This window comes from Danio rerio, chromosome 22, assembly GCF_052040795.2.
Source record: "Danio rerio strain M-AB ecotype USA chromosome 22, GRCz13ab, whole genome shotgun sequence".
In the NCBI taxonomy this organism is placed as follows: domain Eukaryota; kingdom Metazoa; phylum Chordata; class Actinopteri; order Cypriniformes; family Danionidae; genus Danio; species Danio rerio.
In genome coordinates, this window is record NC_141042.1 from 39,798,791 (window position 1) to 39,822,703 (window position 23,913).

The window sequence follows — 23,913 nt, forward strand, 5'->3', positions numbered from 1 at the left end:
ACTTTCATGTTACGTTAATGAGTATGACATGATATATTTCAGAATTATACTTCAATTAACCGTCTGAATACCCTAAATTGCATTGTATTTTGACTGAAGAGGCTATAACAAATGATTTATACCTGTAGGCTAACTGCTGGACTGCAAAATAAATCATGTTTAAATACACTGAATGAATGAATTATTTAAGATAATACAGTTTAGAAACCAGTCAGTTTATCTGCCAGTGCAGTAGGATAATTAAACTTGGTAAGAGTTCTTGAAAAAAAAAATACCTGGACTTTAGGGAAGAAAAAAAGTCTATAAAAAAGTATTAGCCTATAACACTTATTTCAACTTCAAGCAGTGTATTTAGTCTAATTATCTTAGAACTAGACTGTTAATAGGGTATATGCGGAACTAGTGTTTCCTCCCAAACTGATTAACTTTCGGTGAACGGTTAATGTGTCTTTTTTCCATTTTATACGGTTCCTTTTACAGCATCAATGTTGTAAAGATTATACTTGCATTTGAAATGAAGAGTAAAATTGTGAAAGCTCTGTGAACAGTGGGTGTGGAACTGCTTTCCCCTCCTAAGGCACTAGATGGTTTGCCAGAATCTCGACCAGTAGTCTTCCTCCTTGGTCTACCCAAACTCTTCCCAGGCCTGAGTATTTGTTTTTGTCTGCAATATGCTTGGCCTGTCGGTACCCATCAGCTGCCTTGGGAGTTCTACAGGTCAGCCAAGCCTGGTAGGACTCCTTCTTCAGCTTGACTGCATCCCTTACTTCCGGTGTCCACCACTGGGCCACAATAGGCACCACAGGCCTTGCATGCACTGCTGCTCATGACTGCGTCAACAATGGAGTTGGAGAACATGGACCACTCTCTCTCAATGTCTCCAGCCTCCCTGGGGATTTAGTCAAATTTCTTCCGGAGGTGAAAGTTGATAATTCCTCCGTCTTGTGGTTCTGCCAGACATTCCCGGATGACCCTCACAACACCCTACTGAAACAAACAGCTTAAACCAGCCTAGGCTGGTTGGCTGGTTTTAGCTGGTCAACTAGGCTGGTTTTAGAGGGGTTTTGGCCATTTCCAGGCTGGTTTGGTCAGGCTGGGAGATGACCAGCTGAAACCAGCTTGACCAGCCTAGCCAGGCTGGGAGCCCAGCCAAAACCAGCTATGTCCAACTTAAACCAGGCTGGTCAAGCTGGTTTTAGTTGGTTTAGGCTGGTCATTTTCCAGCCTGACCAGCTAAAACCAGGCTGGAAATGGCTGGAAACCAGCCTGGAAGTGGCCAAACCCCCTCTAAAACCAGCCTGGTTGACCAGCTAAAACCAGGCAACCAGCTTAGGTTGGTTTAAGCTGTTTTTTTCAGCAGTGTACTTTTGGGCCTGCCAAGTCTGTCCGGCTTTCCCCTCTGACAGCTGATCCAATTCACACCAGGAGGTGATCAGTTGACAGCTCTGCCCCTCTCTTTACTCGAGTGTCCAAGACATACGGTCGGAAGATCTGATGATACAACCACCAAAAAGAAGAACAACAACTGAACACCACTCGGATTCAGATCATGGAGGCCGTTCCACCCAATTACACCTCTTCATGTATCCCTGTCATTACCCACGTGGGCATTGAAGTCCCCCAGTAGAACAACAGAGTCCTCAGTCTGAGCACCTTTAAGCAACCCCTCCCAAGGACTCCAAGAGAGCCGGGTACTCTGCACTGGTGTTTGGCCGGTAGGCACAAACTACAATAAGAGACCTAGCCTAGACCCAACAAGCAAGGAGGCGACCCTCTCGTTCATTGGGGAAAACTCCACCACATGGCAGCTGAGTTGGGGAGCTATAAGCAAGTCCACATCAGCCCTCTTCCTCTCACCATGAGCGACTGCAGAATAAAAAATCTCCAGCCTTCTCAAGAAGTTGAACTCCAGAGCCTGTGGAGGTTTTGGAAGGTGAGCACGACTATCTCTAGTCGGTACCATTCAATCGCCCGCAGAAGCTCAGGCTCCTTCCCTCCCAGTGAGGTGACATTCCATGTCCCAAGAGGCAGTTACTGTGCCTGATGTTTGGGTTGTTGTGGTCCTGATCTTTGTGTGGGAGACCAGTGCATAAAGAGAAACACACCTCAAATGAACTTTTAAAGCTGCAGTACTTCAAGTAGGTATCGCTGCAGCCCGGAGACCTGCAAGTGGGAGGAATTACACCGCAAGTAGTTTGGGTGACCTCCAAGTTGGAGGGACTCAAACCGCAAGTAAGTTGGGTTTATCAGGTTACTGTGAGGTTGGGATTAGGGTTAGGTGTACACATTCATAAAGCACAATATTCAAGTCTAAATACAACTAAATAAGGTTTGCCCAGCCCACTTGGAGCTCCAAGACCCACCCACTTAGAGCTGGCTCCGGCCTCCGTTTATACCCTTCTCCAGTACTTTGTTGTTTACCAAAGCAAAATCTCAAGTCAATATTACCCACTTCAGATGATGATAATAACACTACTACAACAATGATGACCGATAATGACAGACTTCTGACAGCATTGATGTATATGTTACCCTTTTAATTATTTAATCAGGAAGGCAAAGTAGCACCAGTTTGAGGTAACTTCAAAATTCATAACTCTTGAAATCACGAAGTGTGATTCAGTCTAACTGTGTGGTATAATACAGTATAGTATAAGTCTCCTAATACATGACCCATACATATATTCAGTATATACCCATACATTTGCATCAAAATCATCTGTATTAAAAATATAATGCATATATGGCAAGCACAGCTACACCGTTTGAGTCTCTGAAAACATTTTCATTTCTCATCTGAGACACAGGCCACCTTACTTCGGTGCGTTGAATTTACAAACTTCATGAATTAAAATGGTTTACAGCAGCTTCTAACTGTAAATGTCAGCAGACAAATAAGACTTCAAAGCATCTCTAAGACATAATTGAAAGACAGGGACTCCTGAGTTAAAGCGAACGCAAAATGATGATCTCGTTTATATGGGATCAGCTCAATCTTTGGTGTTATGGCAGATACGATTCTCGATATGAGTGAAAATCAGCACCGTATTTCAGTCGGCAAGCTTAGAGAGATGAACAGAAAGACTGATGCTGTATCTGAAATCGCCCCCTATACCCTTCATTTACTATTCCCTACATGAGCCCACTAATATAGTCCACTTAAAAGACTGAATGAAATTGAGTGAGCAATGTGAAGTGCACTGAAGGGATGCCGTTTAGTTTTAAACGCCTCAGATGGATACAATTTTTAATTTCAGGTCAGACCCTGTGATAATTATTTGACCCTTAGTGGTTTACTAGAAATTAAATTAAGTACGTTGATTTCTGTCATGTGTACATTACTTTAATTAAATATATATTTTATTTTGAAGTGTACACTGATATGATTCTGCTGTGATCGCCTTCTTGTGGTTGGATGCGGAAATTCATGAGTGCTGAACTCTCACAGTGATTTACGAGTACTTTCCAACTGTCGAGTGCACGTGGGATGTACACTTGTTATTGTGGTGCATTGTGGTGGATTGATTGAGTGCACTTCAGAGTGTCCACTATGATTTCAAACACCACAAGAAATGGCTGCTCTGTCAAATAGTGCACTGTTTAACGGTATGAGGAGCTATTTCGGATGCAGAGTGAATCTACAGCTCTGCGCTCAGCGGAGCCACACCGGCGAGAGCAGGAATGAGGCGTTCGTACACCTGGATGCCCTGCAGAAACACCTGCTCGTTCAGGTACTCGTTGTGATCGTGAAGCAGGATGGGGGTGAGATTCATTGGAGAGAAACCAATGGCAGGAAGACCCACCTACAAATAATAAAGAAAACATTTACATTAAGCAGATGCTTTGGTCCTCTCGCCGCTTTCGGTGTGAACGTACGGTAAGAGTGACACATCAGAGAGGAGCTCATTAATATTCACAACAAGAACCATATATGGTCAATCATGGACCTTCGGATTCTAAGGGATTTTTATGGAGCAATGCAGGAGCTTATAAAACCATTTCTGGAGATTTTTCGATCTTACCGTAGCCATAAACCTACTATTTAGACATCTGATAACAATTTCACTTATTAAACCAATGCAGTTTATGGCACCTTTAAACATATTAGTTAATAAACAACTAATAATATTGAATAACTAAGTTCTACTAACAAGTTTTTTTATCTTTGCCATGATGACTACTTATAATATTTTACAAGATACTAGCTTTCAGCTCATTTAAAGGCTTAATTAGGTTAACAAGGCAATTTAGGTGAATTAGACAACTGGACAACAGTGGTTTTAATTTCCCAGGAGGGCGAATAATTTTGCCTTCGCATTTGTCATTACTGTGATTTCACTGTGGTTGTTGACTGGAGTAAAAACTGACTTACTTCCCGAATGAAGCGGCTGTCCGTGGCAGCAGGGAAGATTTCTTTTTTCAGAGTCATGTTCCTGTCAGGAGATGCAGAAAGTCACATGTCTGCAATGTGTTCAGCAACAAAATGCATGCTCACAGAACTGGGTGCAGTTTTTCAACACAGGCTCATTGGGAATATGTGCCCAGGGCTACATTTTTGAGAACCGAGAAATGTGTGCCCTGGGCTTCATATGCTTGGAGTTTTTGCTTACACAAGTCCACTAGAGGCAACCGTGTATGATTTTGACAATCTGATGTTTTCTCATAGGTGTCATTTCTCGTAAATACACAATTTACGAAGCCGCTATGTTTATTACTGCCAATATTAACATCCTTCTCGCACACGTCCATGAGAGAAAATAGTCGGATTGTTGTCATGTATATATCAGCTTGCTATTGACTGACCCGTACACCCCCTCTCTAAACCCAAATGATCTCAGCTGCATGCTTTTACCACGATTTCACACTGCTTTCTTTTTGGTTTTGCTATACCTGGTTGATGGAACCCTCCTTCGCCGGACTCGAACCCCAGTCTGCTCCCTAATCCAAATCTATATGTGGACGAGCTACCGAGCAGTCACAATGGAAATGCCGTCCATGTGGAAGTAAGGGGTCCATATCATTCGTTTTACACAGAAAATGCAGCCATATATGTAACCCCGGGCACATATTCCTCGGTTCTTAAAAATGTAGCCCTGGGCACATATTCCCCATGAGCCTGTGTTGGTACAGTAGGTTTTCTCACATTGCTTTACATGTGGAGCTGAAGGCTTGCCACCAGGGGTCATTTTCATCCGTGGAGGTCAAGTTCTGGTCCATGTGTTTCTGAAGAGCAGAGAAAATCATTGAAGATCAGCCTTAAAATAAAGGTGTGGAGCGGAGTACCACAGGGCTCAGTACTTGGACCTTGGTAGTTTGGTTTTATTGTTATGCTCCCAATATCAGGGTCAATATTTCTTTGAAAGCAGACAAACACAATGTGTAGCTGATGGAAAAATGGGATGTCTACTAACTACTAAATTCAGAATAAAAGATTCAATTAAAAAAACCTAAAATAAACTGTCATTGGATTGACAATTAAAAGAAAAACATTTAGACTAGCAACACACTAACAAATTAAACTCAGAACAAAATGTTTTAATTACAGGACCAAAAAGGTCCAGGCAGAAACTTGAAGAGTGTAAAAGTAAATCTGACCTGTGCAAAGTCATAAGTCACGTCTTCACCGGCTTCTCGACACCAGACTTTAATCTTTTCCTCAAACTCCTGCAAGACGAAGTGAATTAGAGCTGACACAGTTTAAAGACAAAGACAGTTTAAAAATAGTTTAAAACTAATGAATGAATGGTGGATGGATGGATGGATGAATTAATGAATGCATGAAATAATGAATGGATGAATGAATAAATAGATGGATGTATGGAAAGATGAATGAATGGATGAATGGATGAATGAATGGATGAATGAATGAATGGATGAATTATTGCATGGATGAATGAATGCATGCTTGAATTGATGAGTAAATGGATGAATGGATGAAAAAATAGATGGATGAAGGAATGTATTAATGCATTGATAGATGTATGAATGGATGGATGTATGAATCGATGAATAATTGAATGAATGGATGATTGGATGTATGAATGGTTTAAAAAATTGATGGATAAATAATTAAGTGAATGAATGAATGAATGAATGAATAAATGGATGGATGAATGAATTAATGAATGGATGGATGGATGAATGAATGGATACATGAATGCATGTACATATGAATGAATGGATGTATGAATGTATGAATAAATAAATGAATAGATGGATGAATGAATGAATGAATGAATGAATGAATAGATGGATAGATGGATGAATTAATGCTTGAATGAATGAATGCATGGATGAATTGATGGAGGAATGGATGAATGCATGAAGGGATGCATGAATGGATAGATGTATTAATGGATAAATAAATGAATAAATTGATGATTGATGTATGAATAGTTCAATTAATTGAATAATGAATAAATTAATGCATGAATAAATGTATGAATAAATTGATGAATGAATGAATGAATAAATGAATGAATGGATGGATGGATAAATTAATGCATGTATGAATATATAGATGGGTAAGTGAACAAATGGAGGTATAAATGGATAAATGAATAAATGGATGTATGAATGTATGAATATGATGAATGAATACATGAATGAATGAATGAATGAATGAATAACTGAATGCATGAATGAACAAATGAATGCATGAATGAATGAATGAATGAATGAATGAATACATAGATGTGAGTGAATAAATGGATGAATTAATGGATGAATAAATGGATGGATAAATGAATGAATGGATGTATGAATGTATGAATAAATTGATGGATGAATGAATAAATGAATAAATAAACAAATCCATGAATGAACAAATGGATGCATGAATGAATGAATAAATGAATGGATGGATGAATAAATGAATGGATGGATGGATAGATAAAAGCACAGACCTGCAGGTTAACAGTAGGAGGGATTCTCAAGTCAAAGCTGACGTCCATTTCTGCAGGAACCACATTATAAGCGACGCCTCCTTTGACCATGGTCATGTTAATAGTGGTGACGTCTCCCAGAGTAAAACACTCACTGGTGTTCAGTCTGAAAACACACACACACACACACACACACACACACACACACACACACACACACACACACACACACACACACACACACACACACACACACACACACACACACACACACACACACACACACACACCAGTGTTTCTTCGTGTTCAACAGCTCTGCTTTAAACAAAATTCAACTTGTGAGGAAAGCTCACCGCTGTTTCTCTTTCTCTCTGAACTCCAGGAAGGAGTTTATAACTCGCCGCTGTGGACAGGAGAAACAGAGCACTCACCAAAAGTGTAATAATGTGAAATATACAGATATATCCAGAAAAATTTCATTTCAAGAGTTCACATTTAGCTGATGATTTACAAAGCTTATTTGGCATGCTGTCCCGGGAGAGAGCCCCGAGCTCAAGGGCTCCTCGAGCCCGGGGCTTCCTCCCGTTGGCAGAGCAAGAAGGGAGCCCGAGCTCGATGGATCTCAGAACTCCCCTGCTGCTGTAGCTAAGGGAACGTAAGGGATTAGACAAGCTTGATTGTTATGTATGTTGAATGTCTTTGGATGGTGGGAGGAAACTGGAGAACCCGGGGAAAACCCACGCGGACACGGGGAGGACATACAAAACTCCTCACAGAAACAGCCACCGGTCCTATGGAACTAGGGCCGGCAGTATTCTTGCTGTGTGGCTCGCAGTGCTAACCACTGGACCGCCGTGCTGCCCAATCACAGGTAAAGGAGGAGAATAGGGGAGGAGGGGGGTTTCTTCCAAACGAAGATAAAGTGGACTGAAAACTGAGGCTATTTATAGTGGCTTAGGGCTCATATGATTGGAAGATTAGTGATTAGCAAATGCGAGACTCGCCGTGATAAATCATAAGCACGTGATCCTCTCGAAATTAGTTTATGAATAAACTTCACTTATTTCTGTGGCCCAAATTTGGCCAAAAGCTGTGTTCCGCATTGCAGTTTGTTTGCTATATCTTTTTCAGATTCATCAGACGTTTACAGTTTCACTATAAATCATTTACAGCATTATGCTTTTAAGACCCCGTTTACACTAGTGCGTTTTAGTTTTAAAACGGCGTTTTAGAATGAAAACGATCCGCGTCCACACTCGCGTTTTACCCAGCGTTTCTGAACTGCTCTCCGTCCACACCAAAACGCTGAAAACGCACATCACGTGATCACACAGACACCCTCGGGCAAGCGCTGCAGCCCATCTACCCAGATGAGAGCTGTGCTAGTCGGACTTCTCATCAAGCATCTCCCGCTGGATCTAATCTCACTATATTTATTAAACGGGATATTTCATTCATCTTGTTGTCTTTATCTAACGACATATTCCCTGACTTTGGTCATTGGAATCTATTACTTGTTCTCAGGTAACGTGTTTTGGCTGAGCGCAAAGATAAGTTAATGATTGATTCATGTAACCGCACGTAGCCTATTCTGTATATTGACTGATCGCTTGCCTTTATTTCCTATAATGTATAAACTTATTGTATGTTATACTTTTAAAATGGCCATTATCGATTATTAAAACTGATATTCAGCAAAAGAGAGGGTGTGTTTCGTATTTTCACTGAAATTGAAAGGAGGCAGTTGTTATCGGCTCCGTTTTGTTATAAATATCCACACAGTGAAGATGACGCTCATGCAGCACGACGCCTCAACATTTCTGCTGTCTAAGTTGCTAATATTAAAATGAAAATAGGCAGTTCCTTAAATCATGTTTACATTTTATTGTTGAGAAAGTGAAACAACGAAGCCAGGGTGATGTGAATGAAGTTATAAAGTACACTGTTTCCTTTGAAGATTTACCCGTGTCCTCAGTATAGTCTGTTTTCCATATCAAACTGAGAAGAAGAGACTGCAGCCTTGATCAAACTTGTGAAGGCTGAACTTACACAGAGAGAATGCAGGACTGAACTGTGTTAGGCTACTTAATATTGAGGAAAAGCCCCAATCAGAGAGGCGAATGTCTGCAGCCCCGCCTCCGTTTTCAGATGTCTCCGTTTTCCATCATCCACACTGAGACGGAGCAGCAGCGTTTCAGAATGAAAACGGCCTCTCCAGCGTTTTCGAAACGCTCCGTTTTCGGCGCTCGAGAACTCCGGCGTAGTGTGGACGGTTGGCGTAACCGTAGCAAAACTTATGCGTTTTAAAACTAAAACACATTAGTGTAAACGGGGCCTAAGTTCACCAATTGACTACTAATATGGATAATAGCAGCACTGCACTATTTCCACACTAAACAGATAAAACATGTTGCAACATTTAGCTGCTGCTTCTTCTTGAAGTGATTTCTTTTCACAAGCTCTTTGCTTTCCCCTGCAGCTGAGTGCTTTCTTTACATCCGTGCATGTTTAATTGCTTTGGCGGAAGCGCATAGAGGACGTACATTAAATGCAACGTTGTTGGTGATGCTGTGACTTCTGCTGCCGCTGTGTCTCCTGCCAACTGCATCTGACTCTCAGCGCTGTGTCATTGGCTTTCTTAAGCTAATATCGAAGTTAAACAACAAACTTTACCTTCTAGTTATTATTATTATTATTATTATTATTACTAATGCTACTACTAGACAACATAAAAAAGATAAGATAAAATATAACAAACAGAAATGATTGCCTTTTTTAAAAGAATGGTCTGCCTGCAGCTCTAGATTTACTAGATTATTCTCTGAACACTCACTAATTTCTCTGCTGCTGTGTTTTCCACAAACCTGGAACCATGACCTGGACTTCCAGGACAGCGAACGGTGATCCCTGCAGGACAGAGCACACATTATTAACATATAAACACACACACCTGTTGGTATTGGTGGTTTACAGGGACTCTCCATAGGTGCAATGTAGTTTACACTGTAAATAACACTATTTAGATGGCTCTACCCCTAAACCCAACAATCTCAGGAAACCAGTGGCAAAATGTGAATGGCAAAAAAATCCTGTTAAAAATTAATTTGTAGTTGTTTTAAATTACGAGGACAGCATGTATGTCCTCATAAACCTCTATAATAGAGTACAACTAGGTCATACCCATGCCATTATACATATTTTGTCCTTGTAAACCACCGAAACCAGTACTCACACACAGACAATGTGACTACAGGCAAAGATGATACTCACACCAGGGGTTTCTTTCTCCATAGAATACAGTGTAGGCATTGGTGGGGTTTGCCAATCCTGAAAAGAAGGTAAATTTGCATTTCAGATATTATTAATATCATTATTTTGTTCGTAATAACATCACACAAGTTATGTATTCATTTCTACATGAAGTATATTGACCATGTTTATGGATACACCCTAATTAAATTGGAATGATTGGTGATATTGACGTCCTGTTTGTGGTACATTAGTATTTGTGAGGGGGCCAGCTTTGCAAGATTGGTGGTGACCATGGTGGCCATTTTAAAGTCGGCCATCTTGGATCCAACTTTTGCTTTTTTCAATATTAAGAGGGTCATGTGACACGTCAAACTTATTGGAAATTTTACAAGAAAAACAATGGTGTGCTTGGTTTTAACGTAACTTTATTCTTCCATGAGTTATTTACATGTTTCTGACCACTTATAAAATGTGTTCAATGTGCTGCCCATTGTGTTGGATTGTCAACCATAGTGCAGTCCAAAAGCGACTGCAGAAACTAAAAGAATGAATCTACAGAATTGTTTACCTTCATCAAGAGCAAAACCCATGTTCAACTTCTGAAATTCTGGGTGCTTCACAAACGTCTCCATTCCTTTGTGACCGCCGACCTCCTCGTCTGTCAAGAACATTCAAAATACCGTCAATTTGTAGAGAAACTGGATTTAGACAGATGCCATGTCTAATTTGACAGAAATTCAAATGAGAATGGACATACAGTCTTGTGGATGGATTATATTGCTTTGTATCTTAATGCCGATCCGCTATTGTAAAAATATACACATACAGTGCAGCTGTATTTACAGTTCAGAGATTTACAGTTACTCTAAATCCACCTTTCGTGTAGTTTTTCAGCTAGTACTCACACAAAATTCCCTCTGAAACAAACATGTCCAACTGATAAACAAACATATAATATCTAATATGCAAAAATCCGGTCGTTATAATAAGAAAAACTTGGGAAAACAACCAAAAGCTGTAAAGGGGTTCACAAACTTTCAAACAGTACTGTGCTGTACATAATATACAAACACACAAAACACACTAACACGCCAAAAATCTCATGTTCAAGAGTTCACACTTAGCTGATGATTGATAGTAAAGCTAGTTTGGCGTGCTGTCCCGGGAGAGAGCCCTGAGCTTATAAGATCCTCGAGATCTGGGCTCCCTCCCGTTGCAAGGCGAGAGGGGAGTTTGAGCTCAGGTAGATCTCGATGACTCCCCCTCTTGCTTGTTGTAGCTAAGCGTCAGATATGGATGCTGAAAGGTGTACTCAGAGTTTAGCTAAAGTATTTGGATTAATTGTTTAGGGTGCTTGTTTTTAAACTGTGGGAGGAAACCGGAGGACCCGGGGAAAACCCACGCGACCACGGGGAAAACGAGCTAACTCTGCACAGAAATGCCGTCTGGTTTGAAAAGGAACTAAACCAGGGGCATTCTTGCTGTTAAGGCTAATCGCTGGCCACCGTGACGACCATCTGAAAGGAGGGAAAGTAGGGTTGGGTGGGGGGGTTTCTTCAAGACGAAGATATTGAGATGAGAAAAAGCTGGTTATTTAGAGTGAGTCAAGGATCGTCTGATAGGATAATCAGTCATTAGCTAAAGTTGGAACAGCTGTGACAATCATAAGCACGTGATCCTCTCGACATTTGTTTACAAATAAACTTCACTTTGTGAAACTAAACATCAGATAAGACCTGAAGTGAAACTCCATTTTCCAAATTCAGTCTGAGGTACTTGTGTGTTGTGGATTGATGATTCAAGAGCGTGCTCAAGACATTTTTTAATTATTAAATGTTGGCATTGTGTTCATGAAACTAGTTCAATTCAGTGCATAAATAGCCATAAGAACAGTCTGGAAAGATATGGTCTGGTACTAGCATGCTGGTGTGGTCTGACCTGGGACAAATGTTAAGTGGATGGTTCGAGAAAATCTCTTCCCGGCCGCCTTCAGTCTGCGAATGGCTTCAATGTACCTGCAGGAAAATATGAATGAGACATCAAAACTCCATATTCAACTCAAACAACTGATTATTATTCCTCTCTGACTGAGAATAACCCTGCAAATTAGTTTCAGAATATTCATGATTCCCACCGAAAAGTAATTTATTTTCATTTAGTATAAGTGAAGTTTCATGAACTAATTTCGAGAGGAGCTCGTGATATGATTGAGCACGACTGGCTGCTCATATGTAATCAGTAATCATCCAATCAGAATGATCCTAGTTTACAATAAGTGGATCGTTTTCTCCCTTCTGCTCTTTCTTTGTTTTGGAAGAATCCCCCCTTCCACCCCATCTCCTCCTTTTCCTCCCTTTTTCAAAGGGGAGCTCTCAAATTCTACTTGATCTTGGATCTCCAGAAATGCTTGTTTGACCGGGCTGGAGCCTTGGGCTCAAATATCTCAGAGCTCAGGGTTCCCTCCCGGGACATCATGCCAAACCTGCTATAAACGCTAAGCATATCTAAGTGGGATCTGTTGAAAGCTGTGGTTATGTATACTGATGTTATGATAAACAATTTGTCCGAAAAACCCAGTTACTTCATTAGGAATTTACTCAAGCTTTTGGGTAAAATTAAAAAATTAACTCATGACTTTTGCTATGGACCTTACGGTGGAGTACGGGTTACCGTGATCAGGCTTGTATTTCTTCAGGTAAAAGGGTTGGATTGACTTTATCTTCAATTTCATGAGGTAACTTAAACAGCAACGACAGTGTAACAAACATTCACACAGGTGTTCAAGGCATGTGACCGTGAGCACTCATCGCAGAAGTAAAAACTGGACTTTAGAGGCGACATTTTTACATTACAACCCCATAAACAACAATAGAGGACACACAGCAGACCCTGTTCTTCTTCTTATCATATTACAGCTTGACACAAGAAGAAACCAGAAACTAAAAACTAATGTTTTTGCAAGGAAGATAATTATACCATATCAGTAAATAGAGGTAATAAATAAAGGTTTTGTTAAAAGTTTTATCGAGATAGATTGCTGGTGATTGGACGGGTGTCAGTCTGATGGGGTAGCTTTACAAAGAAATGGTAAAATTAAGAGCCAGTTAAAGTGATTTAAGACATTCAACATAATATTACAGTAAATGTAAGACTTTAAGGCAGGTGTCACCAATCTCGGTCCTGGAGGGCCGGTGTCCCTGCAGGGTTTAGCTCCAACTTGCCTCAACACACCTGCCTGGATGTTTCAAGTATACCTAGTAAGACCTTGATTAGCTTGTTCAGGTGAGTTTGATTAGTGTTGGAGCTAAAATCTGCAGGACACCGGCCCTCCAGGAACAAGTTTGGTGACCACTGCTTTAAGGCCTAAAACTTTGTTTAAAGACTTTTTTAAACCTAGCAAACACCCTGAGAGAGTCTAGCTCCACCCTTTATTACTGTATTGCTGTGTTAGGTACACTTACGGCCTGTTTCCACTGAGTGGTACAGTACAGTGCGCTATGGCTCAGTGTGCTTTTATGTCCGTTTTCACTATCAAAAGGTAACAAAAGGCGAACGGTACCGTACAACTTTTTGGGTACCCTTTCCAAAGGGTACCTAGCAAAACAAAAGGATACCAAAAGGCAGAGCTAGATGCGCAACTTTAAGCCAGAATGACTTCGAATGCAACTTTCTTGCGTACACAATGCCTACCATAAGGGAACCGTTGGTAACATTTGGCAGTGGAGACACAAGCCTGGTAAAGGTGAGCCATACTGACCCATATGGTACTATACTGTACCACTTAAGGCGGATTTGCTACGGTGCAGCCATAGACGCATAGCCCTACACCGTGGCCGTCGCTGCACCTCTCAAAAAATGTAACTACACGTCGCAACGATGCGTAGCGCAAGCTCTGTGATTTGTCGGTTTGGTAGCGCTGACAAGTCTGGGCAGGACCGAGAGCCGCGCAAGCGGTGCAAGCCCAATGGAGCGGTTGCTTACAAGTGTGGAGTCCCGTGAAGGAGCTCCTGATGGAAAGTTTTGTTTTGTGTTTACCTCATTGTTAAAGTTATTGCATATTCGCCGGTTCCTGCCTCAAAATGAGCAAGTTGGAGCAACTTGTACATTCAGGAAGTGTTCAGAAAAAACAAAACAGCAGCGAAGAAACTCGGCACAGAGGAACATTAACACCTCACCGCCAACTAGTGTTTCGGAAGTGTTAATGCAGACCGACAGAGACAGCGCGCAGAAGTATAAACGCACAGCTACGCGCGTTGCATGCGCCGTGGGTTACGCCGGTCACTTGACGCAGAAGTATAAACCAGGCTTTAGTGAAAACAAGGCATTAGGTACCCTTACAAAAGGGTCCCAAAAAAGTGGTACAGTACAATTTTAGTACTTCTGACAGTGGAAACGAAAATAATTGTGAACTGTTCTGTACTGTACTGAACCGTCCCACTAAGTACAGCCATAATTACCCACCAAATTTGACTAAAGTGCTCTTTATGTGACTAGATCATCAAGGGATCAAATTCCCTGTTGCTTAATAAACTTTTGCAAGCAAAGTCCAGTTATTTTTGTTAAGAATTCAGCTTGTGATTGCACATTAAACTCACTGTATGGTGACGGATTTCATATCCTGAGCTCCTCTGGCGTAGATGTTGCCGTCCGCATCTTTCACAGCAGCGAATGGATGATGTTTCCAGTGCTCCTGCAGAAGAGGCACAGACAGTGATGTGACGTGTTGTTAATCAGTGCAGAGACGGATGTGTTTCAGCTTTACCTCATACACAGGAACCACATCAGTGTGTGAGTTCAGCACCACAGACTTGAGCTCCGGCCTGGAGCCGATCCAGGAGATGATGGCAACCACTCGACCGGGACACACCTGAGAGGCAGAGATTAATATGTGAACAAGAACAAGATGGACACGCTAAAACAGATGAGTATTAAAAGGTTCTCTGCACTTAGTAACAGCTCGATTGAAAACCGTATTTTCACAAAGAAGGCGATGCGTTGGTGCAGTGGGTAGCGATGTCGCTTCAAAGCAATTAGGTTGCTGGTTCGAGTCTCAGCTGGGTCAGTTGGCATTTCTGTGTGGAGTTTGCATGTTCGCGTGAGTTTCCTCCGGGTGCTCCGGTTTCCCCCACAAGTCCAAAGACATGCGTTACAGGTGAATTGGGTAAACTTAATAGTCTGTAGTGTATGTGTGTGAATGAGATTGGTTTTTATTTCCCGCCTTTTTGTATTTCAAATCTCTAACTAACAAAACAGGTAGTCCGTTCTTTATTTCTCACCTTTCCTTTTTCAAATTTGTAACTGACAAAGCAGCTCATGGGTTCTATATTTCCCGCCTTTTTGTTTTTCAAATCTGTAACTGATCTGTTCTATATTTCACGCATTTTCATTTTTAAATCTGTAACTGTCAAAGCAGCACATTGGTTCTTTATTTCCCACCTTTTTTTCAAATTTGTAACTGACAAAGCAGCTTATGGGTTCTTTATTTACCACCTTTTTGTTTTTTCAAATCTGTAACTGACAAAGCCGCTCATGGCTTTATTATTCCCCACCTTTTTTCAAATCTGTAACTGACAAAGCAACTCATCGATTCTTTAACTTCCCGCCTTTCAGTTTTTCAAATCTGTAACTGACAAAGCAGCTCATTGGTTCTTTATGTACCAACTTTTGGTTCTTCTAATCTGTAACTGACAAAACACCTCATGGGTTCTTTATTTCCCGCCTTTTTGTTTTTCAAATCTGCAATTGACAAAGAAGCGCATTAGGTCCTTATTTCCCGCCTTTTTATTTTTCTAATCTGTAACTGACAAAGTAACTCATGGATACTTCATTTCCCGTCTTTCTGTTTTTCAAAGCTGTAACTGAAAAAAAAAACAGCTTAATGCTTGCATAAAATCTCATTAATATTCCTGATGTATGTTATGTCATGATTATAATAGTTGCATGACTTATGAACACCCCATTTAATAATGTTTTACCCTATGCATTTAATGGAACGAAAAGGATTTAACAGTTGTTACAAGCTAGAGACCCCTAATTTAACACACTTCAGAACCATTATTTGTAGTGTAATATGCTGGGGTGACTCATTACTACGGATGTTTTTTGCTTTTTCTGCTGAGAATTTTGGTGAAAATCTGCAGATTTCTGCGGAATTATTTTATTTGTATCATAATTAAACCTTAATATGTGAAATAAAAATTTGTATTCTTTTAAACTTTTGTTTAATGTTTAAAGTGCAAATTTAATTAGATTCACGTTATTTGGTAAACAAAGCAAGTCTCTCTAATAACATCTCTACTAAAAGACAGAAAATAATACTGTACAGACTGCATTGTACATAAATCAGAAGAACATTTTCATATTAGTCAATAACATTACTGCAATTAATTAAACAACTGAATAAATATAGATTTACACACATTTACTCAAGTAAATAAACAGAATTAATGATGGGCTAAAAATCGGCAGAAATCTGCGGAATTCTGCGCACGCAGACTCCTTACCTCCACTTTCTTCATGGGTAAAGCGAGCTCCTCTGCCATCCGCTCCAGGAACTTCAGAGCAGCATCTGAGAAAGATTGATTGACATCGAGTTATTAGACTGATCCCAGACGTGATGCTTTTCAGTTGTGAATGGCTACTAAAACACTCTTATTTCATTCCTCAACATTGAAGAAGATATCAGACACTATTTTGGCATGATGTTTCCCCCCATCTTTCAGAAATAAAGATACAAAAACTCCCCCTGCAGGCCATAACATGCTATAGTTAAAACATGGGCTTCAAATGATAGTCAACGCATGACTCAAGTAGTAGAAATATAAATCTGTGCAACAATTATTTGTCCACAGAAGCTGCAGTGGCTGGAATAATATAGCAAAAGGGGTTTCATTTACAAAACAGACAGCACACAAGTATGCAGCAACATGTGGGTGAATAAATGATGACAGATGTAAAAATTCTGCACTTCAGCATAAAACTAACATAAACATTAACAATAAATTGACGCTATAGTGGTATAAACACATCACCCTTGTCCTGGTTTACTGTAATAAATAATCTAGTGGACTATAAACTAGAGGACTTTGTGTGAATGAGGCAATACATTTCAACACCGTTCCCTTAATCTGCCACCCGAGACATTTTTAGACGTCACAGGAGTGAACATTTACTCCAAAGTCGTCATAAATCTGCATCGAGATGCTGGAAAACACTGAATGTTCTGTGTGTGTGTGTGTGATTCTGTCAGGTACCGTAGTCTGGCTCTGGATGGACGGTCTTCAAGCGCAGGTATTCTCTGAACAGAGTCACTGAAGGGTCTTCAGCTGCGCGACCGTCCTGCACTCCTCCACCTCCATTCAGTCCATCTTTATCAGGCAGCATCCCGCACCACTGTCCTGCAGGAGCACAGCGACTATTATTGTCTAATACACACTCTTAATAACTAATGCAGGCTTTTAATAACCAATACACACTCTTGTTAACTAATACACATTATTATTAACCAATACACGTTCTTATTACCTAATGCATGCACTTAATAACTAATGCACATCATTATTAACTAATGCATAAACACTTATAAAGACACAGACACTCACGGCCACTTTATTAGGTACACCTTACTAGTACCGGCTTGGACCCCCTTTTGCCTTCAGAACTGCCTTAATCCTTCGTGGCATAGATTCAACAAGCTACTGGAAATATTCCTCAGAGTTTTTGCTCCATATTGACATGATAGCATGATGCGAATCTCCCGTTCCTCCACATCCCAAAGGTAGATTAAACTGCAGGAGATCGTCTTGACCATGTCTACACGCCTAAATGCATTAAGCTGCTGCCATGTGATTGGCTGATTAGAAATTTGCGCTGGCAAGCCATTGGACAGGTGTACCTAATAAAGTGGCCGGTGAGTGTATACATCTCAGTAAAAAAAGCGTCAGGTTATGTTTGATTGCAAAATGTTAAAATACACATAAAATAATTTTTTTTACAGTTCTATGAGGGTATAAAAGGAAAAGAAAGACCCTTCCTATTCCTAAAATGTACGTGTTGTGTTTATAAATTAACAGGCTGCTTACTTAATATATTATGCAACTGTGTTCGCTCACAGAAGCTGCGTTAAGAATTAATCCAACCAATGTACAAACTAGTTTAGTAATTATTGATCATGATTTTACTGTAAAAACAAAAAAACAAACAAACAATCCACAAATAAAAACTGTTGTGACATTAAATTAAAACTATTTATTTATTATATTCTATAAAATCAATACTATTTTAAAAAATAATAAATATATTAGCATTAATTGTTTTAGTAAGAATCTTAATAATTATATTTAATAATTGAGTAAATTATAATTAATAATGTAATAATTACATAATTACACTTGAAAAGAAATACATTTTCAAGCTGAATTTCTATTTTTGGCAGAGCTTGTGAGATTGATTCACATATTTTTACACCAAAACCTTTTTAAATCCTCGTAAAAGCCTCAGATATTCACATTTGCTTTTAATAAAATGTCCAATTCAGCAGAATTGAGGTAAAGTTGGTTTTATATTCGCACATTTGTTCATTTAATTATCTGACTTAGCATGTGAGTATGCCTCGAAAATAACACTAGCACTATTTATTTGACTGTGAATAATGTACTTTGATAGTCATTGGGTGCTAATATGATTTCCCTATTTATGATTTGCAAATAATACTTTTCTGAAATTATATTATTATATTTATTTTATATAGCAGATTTATTTTTAAGGTATTTTAAATGTCACTTATGATTAATTTTCATTGCGAAGTGTAATACAATATCAAGCTGTATAAATCTGATCATCAAAACACCACACCATCATATTAATCACATTTAAACTCCATTTTCATAAGAGTAAATGAATGTATACACATATATTTCAGCATGACGTAAAACACAACTGTCTCCTAATAAACACCGCGGTCAGATGTCATACTTCCTATTTATACACGCAAGTAAACAAACACACAAAACAAGATGGAGGCACAATAAAGACGTCGATTATTTAGGAGTAAACGTCACTTCAAAACTAATGAATGTCTAATAATAATATTAATAATAGTAATATATGTATAATAGATGTTCTGCAGCTCGACACATGCACTCACCTGCTTCAGCTCGAGCTCACGGCTGACTTCAGATCAGTAGCGACACGCTTTGATACGCCTGTTTTCCACTATAATTGACACCTAAAGATAATTTGTAACTTACCTTCGCTCCAGGGCCACTCGGCTGAACTCGGGACGTTACTTATTATGCTCGATCATGCCAAAAAACACGAGCGCTCCGGTTCTGCGTGATGACGAAAACATGTACGCTGCGTGCGCGAGCATGCTTTAACGCGCACGCGCAAGGTGATTTTGACAAGTCCAAAGGATAGCGTGTGGAGTAAACAACAATATTATATGAAGGTTGGAGGCTTTTACGTCTTTGTTTTACATTTGATCAGTTAGTAGACTGTTTGTAAGAGTTTATTTAATTTAGGTAATATTTATTAATGTTTTTAGATCGGCGTTTTATTCTTATTTCTTAATTTTTTGAAAGTGTAGAGAAAAAAAGAGACAAAAAAGGGGGAAAAAATTATATTTAAAGGATAAAAAGTTAAAACTCTCATGCAAATGGTTATTAAGAACACAAATGTTTAAAATAATGACTTTATAAATGGACATTGAAATTTAAACAGTCATTATTATAAAAATTATGACAAAATTTATTTTTAAAAAATCTATTTTTTGAGTTTATTAGATTTAAAAATTAAAAATTTGTACAGCCAAATTAAAATATGGCGGAAAAAATATTAGATACAATTTTAATAACAATAAAAAACAAATCAAGAAACAGAGAAAATATCAATTTAAAAAAATTGTTGAAATTGTGTGTGTGTGGGTGTGTTATACCCAGTAGATACCAAAAATAATCTCATTATATAGAGCACAATAACAACATATTATATAATACTGAAAAATGTAATTGTTACAGTACAGTACAGAAATAATGATAATAAAATTAAATATATAGAATGAAATTTAAAATAAATAATTATGTAATTAATAATTTAAATTATTATCATTTTTACAAATTAAAATAAAATAATGCATGTAAATCTTGTCTCAGATATCTAGTTGGTGGTTTGAAGCACACCTTAATCTTGCCTGGAAAGAACACTTTCCCTTTTATCTTGCTTTGATATACACAAATAGCAATTATTGTTAATGATGCGTTGCATTATTTAAAAAAAAATACGTCTATAGAGATTCAAATGATTTTATTTTTTTAATAAAACAATTAATGAAACTGGTTAATCTGAAATAATGTAGTTATTATGTGTTATGATATCAATGAAAACATTTATCTATAAATTTAATAAATAAATAAATAAAAATAAATAATTAATTTAATAAATAAAATAAATCAATATGTAATTCAATATAAATAAAATTGTAACATTTATTAATATTTTACAATGTCATATTTTGTATTCTATTAATAATCTGTTTTTATAATAACTATAATACTACTAAACTAAACACTTTTTGCCATCTTTTATGTTGAGTAATTTATTAGTTAAATAAACATAACAGCTGTTGTTTAGTTTTTAAATAAACAATTAATGCAACTATCTTCTAAATAATAATTGTGATAGATAATGATTATATAATGGATGTATCAATAAAATGATCAATAAATGAATGAATCTAAATGTATAAATAAATAAATGTATGTTTATTTAGCAAAATTCCTTGAAAACAAAACATTTATTAATATGCAATTAAATTTCTATTATATTTCAGCATTTAATATTAATCAATATCCAATTTCACGTTCTATTATTGTTTAATAATCTATGTTTTCATAATGCAATATTATTTATATATTATACAATATTTATACTTGTATATTTACCTTTTCTGTTTGATCACGTTAGTTTAAACAGCAAACACCATATGCAAAGTTTGTGTTATGATAGTTTAGACATTGATTATTTGTTGTACAACACAAAACTTTTTTTTTACCTGACAATTCAGTAAACACACCTTTCCCCAGCTAACACTGGGCTTTTTACATCCCCCGCGATGGAAATGACGAAACAGCGCCAAAGAATCAACGTGTGGCCAAAAGTATATTGCATCGGTAGTGTTAAGCACTACCATAGAGAATGAATGGGAGAAGATAAGGAAAGTTAAAAGCTCCAACGCAGAAACATTTTTCTTGTCTTTAGATTAAATTAAATAAAGTGTCAATTTGGCTCGTGCCAGATTTTGAAGACTAACCTTAACATTAGCATCGAATAAACCAGTGAACAAAGAGTGTTTTTACATTCAGAGTACGGATAAAACTCAGACACGATGGATCGTCGTGTGTCGGTAAAGTGTAATATGTAGTAAATTACTAACTGCTGAATTGTATATTTGCACTAAGTGCATTAAGCATTTTAATTACTAGATAACGTGTTTATTGTCATATTTAAGGAGTTTATATTGGTCTTATATTATTAACCTACGTTGAAAAGTAAGACGGTGAAACAAAACGACGGATATCAGCAGTAACATTACACCAAAACAGGAAACTGGAATGAACATGGACAAAGAGCTTTGTTAAACTCGGATGCAGTCGTTTTTCTGAAGCTTGGCTCTAAGTCTATCTAATGCCCTCTGTGTCAGCTATGTTCACCAAGCGTTGGTGGTATAGTGGTGAGCATAGCTGCCTTCCAAGCAGTTGACCCGGGTTCGATTCCCGGCCAACGCAGAAATCTTTTTGCTTTGCCAAGAAAGTGTGGAATGCAAATGAGGGCAAAACTACACACCTTTTAGTGTCTGTAATTTATAATCATTCCCATACATTGTGTTTTCATAAGCCGAGTCGTCAACTGAGCATATTACAGAGGTAGTAGGCTATATTGTTGGTTTAATACATTAAATAACACTACAATTCTGTAAAACAGCTTGAATTTCTGTCTAAAATAGCACTCATTCGTAGAATATGTTTACCTCTTAACAAATATTATTCAGTTCTAGGGGTGTATTTGTGAAAATTTGCTTAAAATCGTTTAGAAATTTCTTAGAAAATGTGTGTTTTTGTGTGTGTGTGTGTGTGAATGACACTCAAATTCCTGCTTCAACATTTGGGCTAAGCGTCTTTTCTAAATATCAGTGTTGATTATCATGATAGTAATAACAAATCATAATTGTGTTTTGACTATTTTTTATAAACAACCACAAATATTCATATGCACAACTTGTCAAATGTTATAATATAGCAATTATTATATAATAGTTTATATATAGTTTGTTTATAAGAAATTAACACATTAACTAATTTAAACATGACAAGATTCTTGTCTTTAATCAGTTGGGTTTTTATGTCAACATTAATTATACAAATTAGTGCAGTGTTATGATCAAATCTTAATTCTAGATATATTATTTATTATATTTTAGATATATAATATAATATTTTATTAATTCTAAATATTGCATTCATTCCGCTGTGGCGACCCCAGATTAATAAAGCTGAAAATGAATGAATGAATGAATAATTGAATGAATGAATGAATGAATGAATGAATGAAAGAATGAATGAATGAATGAAAGAATGAATGAATGAATGAAAAAATGAATGAATGAATGAATGAATGAATGAATGAAAAAATGAATGAATGCATGAATGAATGAATGAAAGAATGAATGAATGAATGAATGAACAATAACAACACATTTTATTTATAATGCGCTCTTCGAGTCTTTGGTAAAGGCCAAGTCCACATTTATACCTTTTGTTTAAAAATGTAAATATTCACCCATAATAAGATGGGCTGTGTCCGAAACAGCATACTTCTATACTATATAGTGCGCTAAAATCAGGTTGCAAGCCGAGTAGTATGTCTGAATTCAAAGAATTCGAAAATCAGTAAGCGAGAAGTACCCGGATGACCTACTACTTCTGGCGAGATTCTGAAGTGTGCATCTGATGCCGGCTGCGCTATCCCATGATGCCCCGCGAGAGATTTCATGAATGGGAGTGAAGCGACGCAACTGACGCTGGTAGGTCACATGACCATGACAAAATAGCGGATGTAGTACGTCCGAATTCCATTCATACTTTTCACATTCATACTGTATAGTATGCACTTTTCAAATGGCTGAGAAGTACGTTTATATTCAAACGCAGTACCTACTGAGTAGTAAGCGGTTTTAGACGCAGCAATGGTGTCTTTAGGAATTGAAAGCGTATGTTTTTGAAAACACTGTACAAAGTGGATACATTTGAAGCGTTGCAGTGAGGACTGTGAACACAGAAGCTGCGTCCCAAATCGCATACGTACGCACTATTCTACGCCAGTTTTGTAGTATAAATAGTGTAAGTAGTGTCTGTTCACACTGCAAACTCTAAAAATAATAAGTGCACTTTAATTACCCGGATGATGCACTCATTCAGCCAGTAAAACGAAGTGTGTAATGATGGACACTTCACGCACTCAACGAAGGCAGGTTTGCTCACGTAGCAGAAGGGGCGGAGCTATCGTGCGCACATGTTGGATAACTTTATTTATTTGGATGGTGAAAGTAAAATTCTCCTACGAGAGTGATTATAGCGCCTCCTAATGGTGAATGCAGTTATACTCACGGCAGGTATTATTTGTTAGTTTGGTCATTTATTTCACTGATTTGGCAACCGTCAAACGTCATCAGGAAAACGGTTTTAATTTCCGTTTAGTAAAAAAAAAAACATTACTGCTCCAT

At 38.0% G+C, this 23,913-nt stretch overlaps 1 protein-coding gene and 1 non-coding gene across 10 annotated transcripts; one reads left to right on the forward strand and one right to left on the reverse strand.

Moving 5' to 3' along the window:
* Nucleotides 1-2,522: 2,522 nt before the first annotated feature.
* Nucleotides 2,523-19,500, reverse strand: acy1 (aminoacylase 1). Of its 9 annotated transcripts, none has more exons than XR_015521091.1 (16): nt 19,385-19,500; nt 17,390-17,533; nt 16,640-16,704; nt 14,899-15,003; nt 14,732-14,826; nt 12,075-12,151; nt 10,705-10,794; nt 10,155-10,211; nt 9,230-9,791; nt 7,945-8,083; nt 7,238-7,383; nt 6,906-7,050; nt 5,596-5,664; nt 5,144-5,223; nt 4,373-4,433; nt 2,523-3,803 (listed from the first exon to the last, which is right to left on the reverse strand). XR_015521091.1 is itself a non-coding variant. In XM_087302501.1 (16 exons), exons 6-16 carry the CDS (start codon nt 14,749-14,751, stop codon nt 3,639-3,641), a joined length of 888 nt encoding a protein of 295 aa, XP_087158627.1. In that variant the 5' UTR covers nt 14,752-14,826; nt 14,899-15,572; nt 15,686-15,855; nt 15,914-16,704; nt 17,390-17,533; nt 19,385-19,500; the 3' UTR covers nt 2,523-3,638.
* A 2,347-nt stretch (nt 19,501-21,847) lies between these two features.
* trnag-ucc (transfer RNA glycine (anticodon UCC)) lies at nt 21,848-21,919 on the forward strand. The gene has a single exon. It is a non-coding gene; the product is annotated as a tRNA-Gly (tRNA).
* Nucleotides 21,920-23,913: the final 1,994 nt, after the last annotated feature.